At 45.0% G+C, this 15,168-nt stretch overlaps 1 protein-coding gene across 1 annotated transcript in view; it reads right to left on the bottom strand.

Moving 5' to 3' along the window:
- Positions 1 to 1,560: 1,560 nt before the first annotated feature.
- The window catches only part of HUNK (hormonally up-regulated Neu-associated kinase), a gene marked incomplete at both ends in the record, with an annotated part of 59,994 nt that continues 46,386 nt past the window's right edge, over positions 1,561 to 15,168 (bottom strand). Inside the window, 4 exons of the mRNA XM_082011765.1 lie at positions 1,561 to 2,207; positions 6,121 to 6,301; positions 11,639 to 11,722; positions 12,817 to 12,985. Coding sequence (XP_081867891.1) covers positions 1,561 to 2,207; positions 6,121 to 6,301; positions 11,639 to 11,722; positions 12,817 to 12,985 — 1,081 coding nt within the window. The remainder of the gene's footprint in view (positions 2,208 to 6,120; positions 6,302 to 11,638; positions 11,723 to 12,816; positions 12,986 to 15,168) is intronic.

Raw genomic sequence — 15,168 nt, 5'->3', positions numbered from 1 at the left:
TCCTCCCCCAGTCCCTGTGTATCTCTCTCATGAAACTGGAAGGAAGCCTTTTCAAACAGGGGTAACTCTGAGCATCTGCACAGGCACCAAAGCAATGGGGCCACAAAATCGTTTGCAAAAATATTGGTAAGAATACGGCTTAAATTCCTACTGATGGTCTCGAGGCAAAATCCCTGTCTTCCAGCAACAGTCCCAAGAAGAAGACAACGCCTCTGCTGCCTGGGTTTTGAAATGACATTGGGTGGGTGGGCACATGAGGGATACACAGGTCACAGCTGCCTGCTTGAGTACCAGACTGGAACAAGCTTCGCTGAGACGTCCCATACACACAAACACATACACAAGCACAGTACAGATGAAGGAAAAGAGTAGTCTTTGGCTAAACCTTCTAATTTATAGGAAATGGTTTGAAGACAAAAACAGAACCAAAAAAACATTGCCAACCTCTCAGATATATCATTTACTTAGAAAAACAAGACCGGTATGCAGAACATGGTGCCTTTTAAGAAAGTTAATCTTCACCGCTCATAACGATACCGAATTTTTGGTAACCACTGCATTACCAATCTTGCAGTATAAAATGGCATTGGTACAGGTTCATGTGTCCTTTATTAGTCTTTTTAATTCACTGCAGTCTCTCAGAAAAGCCTTCAGGTGTGTCCAGTGCTGCCTTGCTGTAACAGGGGATTAACGCAGTCCTCCACATACGCGCACCACGGAACTAGTACGCTACAAAAATCGGAGGTGACTGGATTGTTTAAACACAGCGTGTTGCAATCTGGATTAGTTTGAAGCATCTGCTTGCAGACCCATCATATGGAAGGAACAGGCCTCTAGTGAAGTGAATTTCCATGTGATGAAACTTGTTTTTAAATAATAATGTTTCTTCTCAGTGACATCATTAAATCATCTTTTTCTTTAGGAAAAAAATTATTCTGTTATTAGCTACTTCATGTAATTAACAGTAAAATCTGCTTTGACTTCCAACACTCTCACTATTTCTGAATGTTTAGATCACTCGTGTCTTCATTCAAGCATTGACCAACTTCATCATCTTGGCAGTGCTTGTTAGCAAGCTGACTTTGGACATAGTATCTTGAGTTTTTCCATTTGTCTAGGCACGTGAACAATGCTTGCAGCAGCACCATGTACTGTGTGGCACAGGCAGATGGAGCACGGACAGTCTTACCACAAATTCTGGATGGGACCAGCTTACCTTGGTGAATCAAACTGTTAATGCTCGCTGCTCTTCCAATCAACCTTACTGCAATACTCGAGGAGACCAGTGAATACATATTCATGTATCTCTTTCAAGACATGTTTTACTGTATAGTCAGATGCCAAATGCGAGTACTTCTTAACAGCACAAGCAGAGCCCTTTTCTTTCAACTTTAATATGTAGGACAACACCTTCCTTACAGGCAGACCTCTGATTTTCTATGTTGGACCACTGCAGTGTATTATGTAGTGACACTAACATGCCTGTGGCTTTCCCTTCTTGTTAAAGGTAAAAAAAAAGTTAGGTCCCAGAGAACAGCAGTGCAAATCCGAGTTGTCAGACTAACACTGGCCGCTGACAGCATCTGCTGCATTGAAGGAAATCTGCGTGGGGCTCATCTGCTGCAGCTGAGGCATCCTCGCTTCCAGCGGCTTGTCACTCGCCGACTGCATCGTCTGGTTCCTCTTCCGCAGCATCTGCCCGATCCCCATCATGGGGAATCTGCCTCTGCTTTTAACACAGTTAGGGCTGCCCAAGGGGTTGTTGGAAACCAGCTGAGTAGGAGACACCGCTTCTTCCTTTGCCAGATACACTTTTTCTTCATATGTGAAAGAGACTTGGGTGGGGTGGACGGGGGACGTACTCCCTGGCTGAAAAAGCGGGGACAGTGTCCTTTCACTTGAGCTTTTGTAAGGGAAATTCATTGGCGAGCCTAAAATCCTGTACTGATGAGAGGGGGAGATCTGGTCTATTTGGTCTTCTCTGTCAACCGACTCAAAGGAGTGCACAATATTCAGGATGAGAGGAGAGTCCTTTGCCCGGCCCCCGACCCGGGCCGGCTCCTGCTGCGGAGACTCCTGCCTCTTGAGGAGCCGAGGCGTTCTTGGGGGTGGCTGCTGGACTTCAAGGTACTCCAGGGAGCTGGAAGTGACGCAGCCTGTCTTGGTTGCCAGGGGTTCGTGGAAAGGGCTTACTCCACCGCTGGAGTCTGCAAAGCAATCAGAAAAGGAACCAGAAGAACAGATTGCATTTAACAGCACTGCCTTCTCTGCCTTATGGCAGGCAGCATCCGGCGTCACCTTTAACAAATTTTAGAAGAGCGTGACAAATGCACTAGCTAAAACAAATGGTCTTAGGGATATACTCAGAACCTAATTCCCTGACTCATTTGATACTCACATTGTTGTTTCATGGGTAATTTATCTGCCATTTTCCTCAAAGGCAGGAAGAGTGCTTAAACTGAGTAAGACAAGGACATGAAATGGAAAACCACAGATGTCTTCAGTTGTTTGTATTAATTATATCCTCTAAGGCCATGTCTGAGAAATCTCACATTTCTCCTTTCTTAGCACAACTTTGCATTGTTTTAACTGGGTTGTGTACTGTATTCACTGACATACCTAGAGACACAGGGGACAACTGTGAGTTAATCCCTAATGTCTTTACTTGCATTTTGGAACAAAATCTGTTCTTGGTTTCACACATGTAAATATGGAGTAGATGCACCGGCCAGATTCAGGCTGTTGCAGCTGGAACAGATTTGCTGCATTGACTTCAGCGAGCATCTTCCCCCAGCAAGGACTGAATATAAATGGAACAATCTTTGCAGGGTTTGGCCCAGTAAAACAAAACAGCTCGTGGAGAAGTCTGCTCAGTTTCTACAGGATGCTGGCACTCACTTATGCCAAGCTACTCGCAAGAAAACACGCTTTGCTGCCTTTATGGAAAGCTGTCCAAGGAGCCTGCTTTGCTAGGTTCCCTCTAACCGAAAGAATAGTGGACCACCAGTTAATCACTGTCTCTCAGTCTCAAACCATCTAAAAAGGTTATAAAATAATTTAAGTCTACCAGCCCTCAGGTCAAAGCCACAAATCTCACACCTGTTTCTTTTGAAAAGGATGCTCTTGGCAGCAGTTGAGACCTGAATGGATGTACCGGATGAAATCACTCACACTGAGTTGTTTGGGAAAAGCAGATCTGGTTTAATTTAAGTAACTCTCTGCTCCATACTTCACATTGAATCCCGAACAAACAGATGGCCAAAATCATAGAATAGAATCATAGAATCATTTCAGTTGGAAAAGACCTTTAAGATCAAGTCCAACTGTTAACCTAGCACTGCCAAGTCCACCACTAAACCATGTCCCTAAGCACCACATCTACATGTCTTTCAGACAGCTCCAGGGATGGTATTTGCCCAAGACTTCCCTGGGCAGCCTGTTCCAATGCTTGACAACTTTCAGTGAAGAAGTTTTTCCTAATACCCAATCTAAACCTCCCCTGGCGCAACTTGAGGCCATACCCTCTTGTCCTATCACTTGTTAATTTGGGAGGAGACACCAACACCCACCTTGCTACAACCTCCTTTCAGGTAGCTGTAGAGAGCAATAAGGTCTCCCCTCAGCCTCCTCTTCTCCTTTTCTCCAGACTAAACAACCCCAGTTCCCTCAACCATGCCTTGTAAGACTTATGCTCTAGACCCTTCATCACCAGCTTTGTTGCCCTTCTCTGGACACACTCCAGCAACTCAATGTCCTTCTTGTAGTGAGGGGCCCAAAACTGAACACAGGATTCAAGGTGCTGCCTCACCAGTGCCGAGTACAGGGGCATGATCACTTCCCTACTCCTGCTGGCCACACTAGTTCTGATACAGGCCAGGACACTGTTGGCCTTCTTGGCCACCTGGGCACACTGCCGGCTCATGTTCATCTGGCTGTCAACCAGCACCCCCAGGTCCCTTTCCACCGGGCAGCTCTCCAGCCACTCCTCCCCAAGCCTGTAGCGTTGCATGGGGTTGTTGTGACCCAAGTGCAGGACCCGGCACTTGGCGTTATTACACCTCATACAATTGGCCTCAGCCCATTGATCCAGCCTGTCCAGATCCCCCTGCAGAGCCCTCCTACCCTCCAGCAGATCAACACTCCCACCCAGCTTGGTGTCGCCTGCAAACTTACTGAGGGAGCACTCGATCCCCTCATCCAGGTCATTGGTCAAGATATAAACCAGAACTGGCCCCAATACTGAGCCCTGGAGAACACCACTTGTGACTGGCCGCCAACTGGATTTAACTCTGTTCACCACAAGTCTTTAGGCCCAGCCACCCACCCATTTTTTTACCCAGCAAAGAGTATGCCCATGCAAGCCATTAGCAGCCCATTTCTCCAGGAGAATGCTGTGGGAAACAGTGACAAAGGCTTTACTAAAGTCCAGATAGACAACATCCACAGCCTTTCCCTCATCCACCTTGTCATAGAAAATCAGGTTGGTCAAGCAGGACTGCCTTTCGTGAACCCATGCTGACTGGGCCTGATCACCTGGTTGTCCTGTACATGCCACGTGATGGCACTCAAGATGATCTGCTCCATAAGTTTCCCCGGCACCGAGGTCAGATTGACAGGCCTATAGTTCCCCAGATCCTCCTTCCGGCCCTTCTTGTAGATGGGTGTCAATTTTGCTAACTTCCAGCCAACTGGGACCTCCCCAGTTAGCTAGGACTGCTGATAAATGACGGAAAGTGGCTTAGTGAGCACTTCCTCCAGTACCCTCAGTATCCTTGGGTGGATCCCATCTGGCCCCATACACTTGTGTGTCTAAGCAGTGTTTCTGACTAGTTTTTTTCCAAAACTGGTCAAAATTATTTGACCACTTCACTTAAGAAGTGTCAAAACATGGTTCCCATTAGCAGAGATCTGAATGATTTTCAGGTTTCAGTTCAAAAAAGCAGGGAGAAACCTAAAGAGGAATAAAAAAATGAGCTAGGCTTACTTCCCCCTGTGCCTTCCTCCCAAAAAGAATGACAAATTCTGAATAAAATGAGCAAATGAGCATTATAAAATGTTTTTTACATTTTTCTTTTCTGACCAGCTCCATGGACTACTGCTATCTTGCAGCAGAGGTGCCTGTGCTGCCAGACGAACACCATTTTGACTTTTTTTTTTAGGTAGAAAACATCATATGATAAATTATCAAGTCACGAGAAAGAGCATAAAAACATCATAAGCCACCGCTCTAAATAACCCCGACACCACGGTAAACATTTTATGTTGCCATATTTTCCCCCTCTGCTCTGTAGTGACCTCCCCTGGTTTAGTTCCTTCATTTAACAGCCAGCTACATCACCTTCCTGCTCCTCAGTGTCTCACATCCACATGTGCACTACTGACACCCCGTTTTCCCTGCGGACTCCTCTTTTCCTCCACTCCTTTCTTCTGCCTCCTTTTGCGAGCAGCTCTCACCCATCCCTCCCAGGTTGCCTCTGACCCTGTGTGATTAATGCTCTCCTCTCCTCTGGCTGTCTCGTCTTTTCCTTTCCCCATTAATGACTTTCCCCCTCCCTTTGCTGACTGAAATTTGCCGGGGTTGGCAGTCCCACCCGCATTTCCTTTTGCCTGCCTAATTCCCCTTCTTCCACCATCAGCTGCTGCCCACTGCTTCTCCAGTCAGGGATTTCTTCCCGTGATGCCCTTTATCACCCCCTTAGCAAAACGCATTTGCCGGTATGAAGAAGCATCTCTACAGGCTTTGGTTTGTCAGTGATCTGGGGTGGGAGTTGATGCTTTCAAAGTGCCAGTGTGAAGTGCAGATGATTTTGTCTAAGTACGTATAAATAGAGAAAGAAAGCTTTTTTAAAAACTGTGGGAATTCTGTCAAATAAAAAGAGAAGTAACAGTGAGGATTCATGACTGCCGAACATCATCATGGTTTCCTCAGGATGTTTTATTCAATGCTTGACTGCGTTATCCAGTTCTCTTTCATATACCACCTCCAGAGCAGACAGTGAATGCAAGCCCACGACTATTTACTAACAAACACACAACACACAACAAGCTTTCATTAACACCGCACATACCCACGCGTGCACATGTGCACAGGGACACACCACTGGTATTTCTCCCACTGACCTTTCTCTGGACCTCCAGCCTTGGTGACTTTCCGGTCCTTCAGCAGAGCCTTGGTGTTCTGTATCTGTGAGATAAGACAGGAAGAAGGCTGTCTATATGAAACTGGACTTTTCTCAGTTTTCTTTGTGAGCTGACGGTGAAGAATGTCCCCTTTCTTTTCTTGTTGTTTGAGTTTTTTGTCCTTTAAGTTGTAAAACAAACAAGAACAATTTGGTTTACTTAAGGGAAGTTTAAATGACCCCCAGACTTACAAGCACACCACTTACTGAAGCTGAATTGAAAATTATACATTTACAAGGAACTTATCCTGGCTATGCAAAATAACTAAATCTTCCATGTCTCATTTTCCTCTGATTTGTTTGACATGACTGCATGGCTCCCATCTGCTCTGACACTCATGCAGTGTGAAAGTTGGTTTTGGAAAATAAAAGGAAAAGGAAAGCTTTCTCTTCAGAGGCCATTTGTCCTAGGAGAGCTCACTGGAGCAAGCAGATGCAGGTTCATGCTCCTTCAATACCTGAAATTTGCCTCCCCATTTAAACACCGAGAAAAGTCTTTGGTTTCCCTTTATTGCACTTCCGGTGACATTTGAAAAGGTGAGGTGCAAAGCTTTAAAGAAGTTTAAACTCTTTGAGTCATTTATCTTCTGTCCAAGCAAGATCTGGAGGAATACAGCCCTTGCTTTTACAGCATCTCTGCAACTGCAGAAGACATGGAGGGGGAGAAAATTACTGACCCACTGACCCTAACTCCTTTTTGTGATGAGGAAGGCAGATAAAGGTGGAATTGCAAGCACATACGTCCTAAAAGCTAGGTTTGATCTCCAGTGATGGCAGAGGGAAAACAGAACCTGGGAATAGAACTTTGAAGAGGAATCCAATTTTCAAAGCACTGTTTTACAGTGAAAATTCATTGTATCTTTTTTCAACATGAATCACTATTCTGCAAGTTGCCTAACACTCTTTACCTGCCACTGATTTCAGGGGGAGCCAAAAGTCTTATTTCACTTCTAAAAAATCAGGCATCAAATCTGTGGCTCATATTTTGCTATCCCTCAAAGACTTCAACAATGTCTCACCCTTCTGGAACAAATCTGTGTGGTGTGGTTTTAGATGTCAATCTCAAAGAAGTAGGGCTTTTGCTTTGGTTGCTTTGAGGTTGTTTCTGTAGAGGGGCATGTGACATTCTTTCTGTGTTTGTAATTCTCATTTAAGCAACGTGTTTCGCTGTGTCGTATTGAAAAGTCACTGTAACTACAAGTCATCTTCTAAAAATGCAGGAAAATTCCTTCACCCAATTATGTGCTGAGGCCTGTATTTTGTCTGATAATGATGCACTGCCAAAGGGCTGGCTGTCTTGATGATTTTCTTTTGAAAGTTCATTGACATGAAGTCTACTGAAACTCTCAAATGCAAAGTAGCACGCATACATGTGAGAAAGGCAAGGAAAGAAAGATGCAGAAGACAACTCGGGTTCTCTTGGGCCACTACACAGCTCTGGAAACATACTGGGACACCTAGGAGGAAAATAACTGGACTGCACCCACTTTGATCATTCCCAGCTCAGACAGAGTCCAGCCCCTTGCACAGATGGTGTTTGGGCAATGCTGTGCTCATTAACCTTTGAATTTTCAGAAGTTATGGAGTCAGAAGGAAGAATTTCAGTGAATCATGAACTAGGGCTTCTAGTTTTATGACACAAGTGGTTAGGAGACTTGGTAGACTGAGAACCAGAGATCCTCTCTGAGCTCCTCAATGTCTTCACCTCAGTCTCCCTTTGTGCATGTGACTTTTTTCCCCAGCCTTCTCTCCATCTATCCCTTACCCCCTCCAGTTTCTTTCCCATTAGCTAGCTAAAGCTGGCTAACCTTTCCACAGAAATAAACCAATGCATTATGGTGCTGTCACCACTTCGCTTGCTTGATACCTCTTCGACCACCTGATGTCTTCCCCCTTGCCTTTAGAGGCTGTAAACACCCCCAGCTCTGAGCATTTTTTCCTCCCTGCCCATGCTGTGCTTGGAACAACGCAATGTCTGATTGGTCCCAGGCACTATCTTGTCGAGCATGGTCATTGTTGATGATGATGAAGCAGTAACAACAGTAATAACAATGGCAGCAATAATAATAACGACATTGTGTGAATAACACCCTGAGACAATAGTCAGTGGGAGCTGTACAGTTAATTTTGAGCCCACCACATTATTTTTCCTCTCAAGACTCTGAAACTCTGCTGCCAAGTTCAGCAGAGACTGGGCTTTACCGAGTATCTTTTTTTAAAGGTACTTGTGAGGATGAGACCAAGTGGTGACTATATTAAGCCTAACAGAGCCGATCAAGATTGTTAGCGGCTTTCTGCTATTTTGGATAGGTGAGGAAAGAATTTGCATGTCGATTGCTGCAGCATCTGTCAGAACGCAGGACGTTTCAATGCTGCAATATTTTTAGCCTAATGGTGGCAAGACCAAGCCGCAGCTCCTCACCCGCCAAGTGCTCCTGACTTTGCCTTCACACAGCTGTTATGTTTTCTAAGCAGCAGTAACACAGTCATACCATACAATTAAAGCACCCATGAAAAAGAAAATTCCCGTATCCGGTGTTAGCAATTAATTAGTTCACCCTGGATGAACATTGCAAATAGTCTTATAAGTATTTTTAAAACTTCCTAACACTGTTTCTCTTAGATGATGGTTGTGAGAGGGGAAACAACCAAAATCCTAAACTCCCAGGGTGCCACATACCATTATATTTTAAAAGAAAAGGAAGATTTCCTTCAAGTGAGTTATAAAAGTTTGCTCTTCACTGTACTGTGCACAGCCATGTAATGGCATGCTGTCGCACAATGCAGGAGTTGTACCGGTATGTTATCCTTGAATAGGTTTGGCATTACATCATCCTCTGCTATTTCCTGTCCTGACCTCAACCCGAAAACGTACTCTAGTCCCAGCAACGGATCTGAAAGGAAGATAAAGGGTATTTGCATTGGCCATGCCTGAAATGGTGATAGGACAATGACACAAGTTCTTAAAAATTGCGAATTCCCCAAGTCTGAGCCCACTAGCTACCCTGTGGGAGGCAGGTAGCCCCAGCACTGGTCCCCTGGATTTTCTAGAGGGATGGCCCCTCATCACCTGAGGGTTCTCCAACAAAAAGAGAGAGATGGAGAGAGACAGACAGACTGCTGCCTCCCTCCCTCCTCCCTGCGCTGCCCATCTGCCCTCAGCATCAAAATGAAATCAAGTCTGCAAAACTGCCTGGTTACTTAGCACCAACAGCAACTCTCAGCACCCTCAGCACCGGCACACAGATCCCACCACCCCAGGTTAGGAAACCTAATGGAGAAGAGGAGCTGGGCATGACCACTGCCCGTGTGCCCCCACTGCCTGCCCCAGCAACAGGTGGTGGTGCTGGCAGGCAGCCCCCCACCCAAGGCAAAGTCCTTATTTCACATCGCTGGAGTGGGGTGGAAGAAATTCAGTCTGCTGAAGCTGAAGCTGACCAGCTCTGTGCCTGCTATTCCCATGGCAACGCACAGCTATGCTCTCCATGCGGTGTCTGCCTAGGTACCAGTGCCTCCCAGTTCCCCTCTGGAAAGGGGACTCTATCTGCAGCTCATGAACCTGCCTGAGCTTACAAAATCCCTACCCCTGAGTCCCAGTTGCACCCACTGATCCCAGTGGCGTGAGCTAGACACTACCCGGGCTGCGTTGCCATCCACATGAAGGCATTTTAGGAGAGATGGCTACCATAGTTACAAATGGCAGTAGCATCCCAGGGTCTCTACTCACCCACGTGTGCTGCTTCAACTGTCCTAGTACAGTAAGAGTAACACAATCCCCTTGTGTAAATACAGCTAAAGCAACATAAAACATGCTTTATACTCAGCTATGCCCATGCAGCAAGAGAATATACTGTATTATTATTGCGGTGTTTGCACTGTGATTGCATCAAGGTACCTATTTCAAGAAAGAAATAACACCCCCTCATCCTCTAAATAGCTCCACTGGGACTAACTCCGAGTGCAAGGAGAAGCTTTGGAGAGAGTCTTTATCCCGAAGCACGCCCACATACCAAACTGGGGTCATGCAGCGGCACTGCCATTAGTTTTCAATTATCCTTATGGAAGTCAACCACCAGTTCCCCTCTAAGGGCACAGGGATTTCAGGACCACCACCAAACCAGACCACGCATTTCTCTCTCAGCTACGTGTGGGTGCACAGGTAAGCCTTGCTGCAGACTCCCCCGCTTGGGGCAGGTACGCAGGAGCTGTAAGCTAATGGCTGGACGGCAGGCGGAGCACGCCTGTGCCTCTCCGTCACTGCACAGGGAAGTGGCACCAGCAGCTGGAGGAAGCTGGCCCAGAGAGCATCAGGATGCACCATGCGACACCTGCAGCATTCGCCGCCAGGTACCTGCCTGTGTTTCCAGGGGAAGGTTGCCCTGCAACAGTCTGAAGTAAGCTGTCAAAGAGCATTTTGGAATACTATATTCATTGAGTCTACCCACTGCTGATACATTTTAAGTAAGGTGGTTTTCGATTTATGCAAGGAAAGAATGATAAGTAGTCTGCCCTGATATTTCCAGCTGGCTTGCAGTTCAGCTTGTCTTGCAAGCAGTCTTTAAAACAAACAAAACCAGCCATGATACAAATCTGACCCTGCAATTAGATCATCAATCCGGCGCTGAAGAGTAGCTTTTGAAATATGTAGACTCTTCAAGAATACTGCTCTTTGTGTTGGTAGGTAAGACAGCTCATATTACTCTTGTAATTTTAGTGCTTGGCAAAGAATCAGCCAGAGAAGAAAAATCCAGCCAAGAAAAGACTACTATTATCTGATACGTATTCTTTTAATACAAACTACCTTCTCTATTTGCAGTCAAAAAGACTGGAGACCAACAGAGCAAAAGGTAATCTGCTTAAATCTTTTCTCTGGCCAAGTGAAGTCCCTCACGATGCACTGGGCTAGTTTTGCATCACTTCTGTTAAGAAAGATGCAAAACTTTTGCATGGTGAGCAAAAAAATTCTAACCTGGGCAGAGTTTTGTGCTAATACAGTTTTATCGTTTCTGGCAGTCAAGCCAGGGCTGGCCCAGGGCACCAGGAACACCAGGTGACCAGGGAGGGTCACCCTGGCTGTCACTCAGCTCTCTGCCCTACACCACCCAGGTCCTGAGACTCAAAGCAGCACAGTTATGCTCTTTTTACAACACCAGCAGCTTGCACTCCAGAATGAAGCTACGGAGCCCCCTGAAGAAGTTTGTATTATTTTGCTAAACAGAGCACTTGAAACTTTTATTTTCTTCATAAAAGCTGAAAGTCACCTTTACAATTCCACCCTAGGGGGTTGCTATTTGTTCTTTCAAAGAGAAACTGAGGGAATTATTTGTCCTGCACAGGCAAGATCACAAGTCTTTTTTTCCTCCACGGGTCCAGAAACCCATCGCCTTCATCACAATCACAAGGGATCCTCAAATTCAGTCTGCTTTCAAAGTACCTTAATGAGCTTTAATGAGCTTTACCTCACAGGAGTCTTTATTTGCCTTGTATTTTTCTATCTGGTATAGTTGATTCTTGTGGCAAATACTGTCCTGGCCTTCAGATTTCTGTGGAGACAGAAGCACAGAGAAGTAAAGTATGTAAGATAGTTAGAGAAAACTAATGTTCAATTCCTGCTTAATGGACCGTATCCACTCTTGGCATTCAGTGGAGGTGCATCAACTTACAGAGATGGTGAATTTGGTCCATTACATTTTAAATATCATTGATGGCATCATCATTAAAACAAGCTTGCTAAACGAATTGAGAAAAGAAAAAAACTAAGAAGCTGTTGTTAGATTGAAAGGCTGTTGGGGATAATTTCTTTAAGAAGCCAACACATTAAGAAAGAAAACTCCATACAACCCACCCTCCTGCCTGTGCAATCACGTAGGAGCCTACAAACCTCCAACAAGTTGAGGCTCCTTGCCAGGCAGTTATGTAGGGAGGTCAACGGAAGAGAGTGTGCAGCTTATCTTTGTGTGCTGTGCCCATCCTAGCACTCCAGCAAATACCCCACAAAATGTGGCTAGAGAGCTCAACTCCCTAGGATGTACAAGGAAGCAGACTCCTGCCCTAGAGAAAGCTATGGTGCAAACCCATCAGTAGGGTTTCTGACTTCGAAGCCATACTCAGGGGGCCAGGAAGGTCGGCAGGAGATTAGGAGACTTTATATTCATGTTATTCCTCATGTAGAACTTTCAGCTACATTTTCACTTAAAAACTAAATAAAATCTTAATAGCTCTTAAGCTTCCTCTTGGCTTCCTGAATCAAATTACACCGTGTTACTGGTATTTCAAGCAGCAGAATTATCTCAACATACAAAGTATGCCACAAGTCAAAGTATGGTTCTGCATGGCAACAGTGCCCTTGCTATAGGGTAATTGCCTAGCTGGAGGGGATCTCCTACGGAAGCAGGGAGTCGTGAGACATAAGGTCTACCAGCAATTACCTCTGCAACCTGGGGAATTCTTATCTGAAATAATGTTATCAGTTTGCGAGGAATACTTCCCCTTCATGGTTACTGCTATAAAATTAGAAAAAAAACCCCAAACCTCGAGTAAAGCCTTGGGATCAAATGCCAGCAAGCAAGGAAACTTTTAGCACATTTTTACTCTCCTCACCTGCTTGTCCAAAGAATCAGTATCAAGCAGTACTTACCCTAAGGCTTGCCAAGTAGCGTTCCAGCTTCTTATTAAGTAGAAAGTAGATAGCAAGTGTGTGACTTGCCCTGTTTGACAGCACAGTGTTGATGACGTCACTGTTCTTGTAGCCCAGCTTCTCGGTCATATGGAGCAGCACGCTCTGGCTGAGGTCCTCAAGGTGAATCCTGCACAGAGGGAGAAGCAGAGCATGCCATTTGTACCATCCTCCCAATGACAGAGCCTTGCCAGCCATGGGGGACGTGGCAGAGCGTAAAGAAGAGGCCTGAAAGGCTCAGTAACGTGGGAGTGATTAGTGCTCTCCTCCCATGAGCAGGTACGAGAAAGGCAGACTATTCAGGAACTACAGGCACCATGGGAAGCTGTAATAGCTGCACAAACAGCACTCTCCCCACCATGTCCTGCCCTGATGCAAAATGGCACTGTGATGCTCAGGACACCACCGTTTGTTACCCTACATCTGACCAGCAAGGACTGTCAAGATCATCCAGCTGGTTTTGAAGGAAAAGAGGTAAAATCCAGCTCAAGTAGCTATGTTTTGCTTTCTGAAATGACCCTTTTCTTGTAGTCAAGCACCACAGCGTTCAGCTTCACCCCTTACCTGTAGCACAACAGCTAGGGAATTTAACCCCCGAGAAAGGGGACGTACAGGGAGGGTTTTTACAGCAGCTATGAAAATGGTAACATGCTGCCATACTCATGTTGGTTAAAAGCAGAAGTACAACACATGTTTATGCACGTGCTCTCTTGTAAAGTCTGTAACAAACTCAGCCAAGGAGAGAAATGCAGTACAGCAGCCTTGTGGAAATGGCAAAGCATCTTCTCCATGTAAGTTAAAACCAGATTTTCCAACGAACTCTGCTCCTATTTAGGCCTGTAAATGCACTGGCTAGTTTCCCAGATGTGTCCCTCAACTCCCATCCATCTCTGAAGAAACATTAGGTTTTGTTCGGTTTCTAAAGGATATTCCTTGCTCCTAATATTGAGCCTAATATCTGATTAAGGCAACTTAGGGGAGCTTAGGTTATGGGCTTTTTACAACCTGCCTTCCCCCTTCAAAAGGACTATCCTCCACCTTTCCCACTCCTGCCCTGCTGCCCCCCTGTCCTGTGCACCTGTGATGTTAGGAATGCCTGGAGAGCAGCCTGGGTCTGATGTAGGGAAGGATTTAGACAAGATGTAAAACATGGTCTGGAAAATCTCAAGCAACTCCTTTCCTTTATTCAGTGTGCTTATTAACGTTCGTTCTGCAGCTAAGGAATGCTTGGGGTTATCTTCGCCATTGCACATTAAAGCAGCTGGACAGCAAAAGAAATTCAAGCAATTTCTACTTGAAGTGCTCAGCAAAATGGGAAATTTTTGCTTGCCTTTGGGGAATCTCTTTAATAAAAGCAAGCTTATAAAAATCCTGGGAGAATATTCTCCTGAAAAGGCAGTTTCTGCTGTTCTTCCATCTTATCTCCATGCCCTCCCCTTTCCTACCAAGTTCTTGTCTTGGGAACAACGGGTGTTACCCCCAAAATGGTCGAAGAGCACTGCAAAAACATAACACAGCTTCTTGCTTGTGTTACAAGAAGCATGATTAAGAGAGGAAGTGATTCCCTGCAAATTCAGTAGTGCATTTTTCTGAACTATTTCAACACATCTTATCCACATCTGCACACTAACAATAACTTGGAGAAACTCTGTTGAAGTTGACTCTAGTGGTACTTTCTAAGGCAAGCTCAAAAGGAGTCTAGCCATGTCTTTCAATATTACAAACTTCATAGAGTATTTTCCCTGTAAGGCTCCAGTATGACGAATTCTAGGTAGGTCAAGCTTGGGACATAAACTAATTAAACTAAAGAAATACTATCCAAAAAATGAAGTGAAAGAAAGAATCTGTATGGCTTTTATCCTTTACAGCTTCACATAAAACCTGGGTTTGGATAGATCAAGTATCTACTTTTCTCTTGTTTTCAGACAAAATGATGAGAAAAGCAGTGCAATGACAAAGAAAGAAACAAAGAAACTGATTTTTTTTCAATAGCAAAGCATAGCATTCCACATTGATGTTCCCTTTTAAAATGCTTATAATGGGAAAGAATTAATATCATCACCATATACACATATACGCATGAGCAAACATATGCCCTTTCTATAGTTCAGCACTGCATTTTCTTCTCTTCTTCCATTTGATTCACTTGCCTTTAGGAGGGAATGATTAATGGGCACTCCATAAATAAAGAGCATTGCACAGCTACTCTATCTAACAGAGGCCAGCCTGTTCTGTAAGTCACCTACCTAACTGTACCGACAAGCAACTCTAGAAGGGATGCTTCCACCACAACCTGACTAAAGCCTGACAACT

Source organism: Phaethon aethereus (assembly GCF_964289735.1).
Source record: "Phaethon aethereus genome assembly, chromosome: 1".
In the NCBI taxonomy this organism is placed as follows: Eukaryota; Metazoa; Chordata; class Aves; order Phaethontiformes; family Phaethontidae; genus Phaethon; species Phaethon aethereus.
The sequence above is the reverse complement of the archived record's forward strand: the minus strand, read 5'-3'. Positions and strand labels throughout refer to the sequence as shown.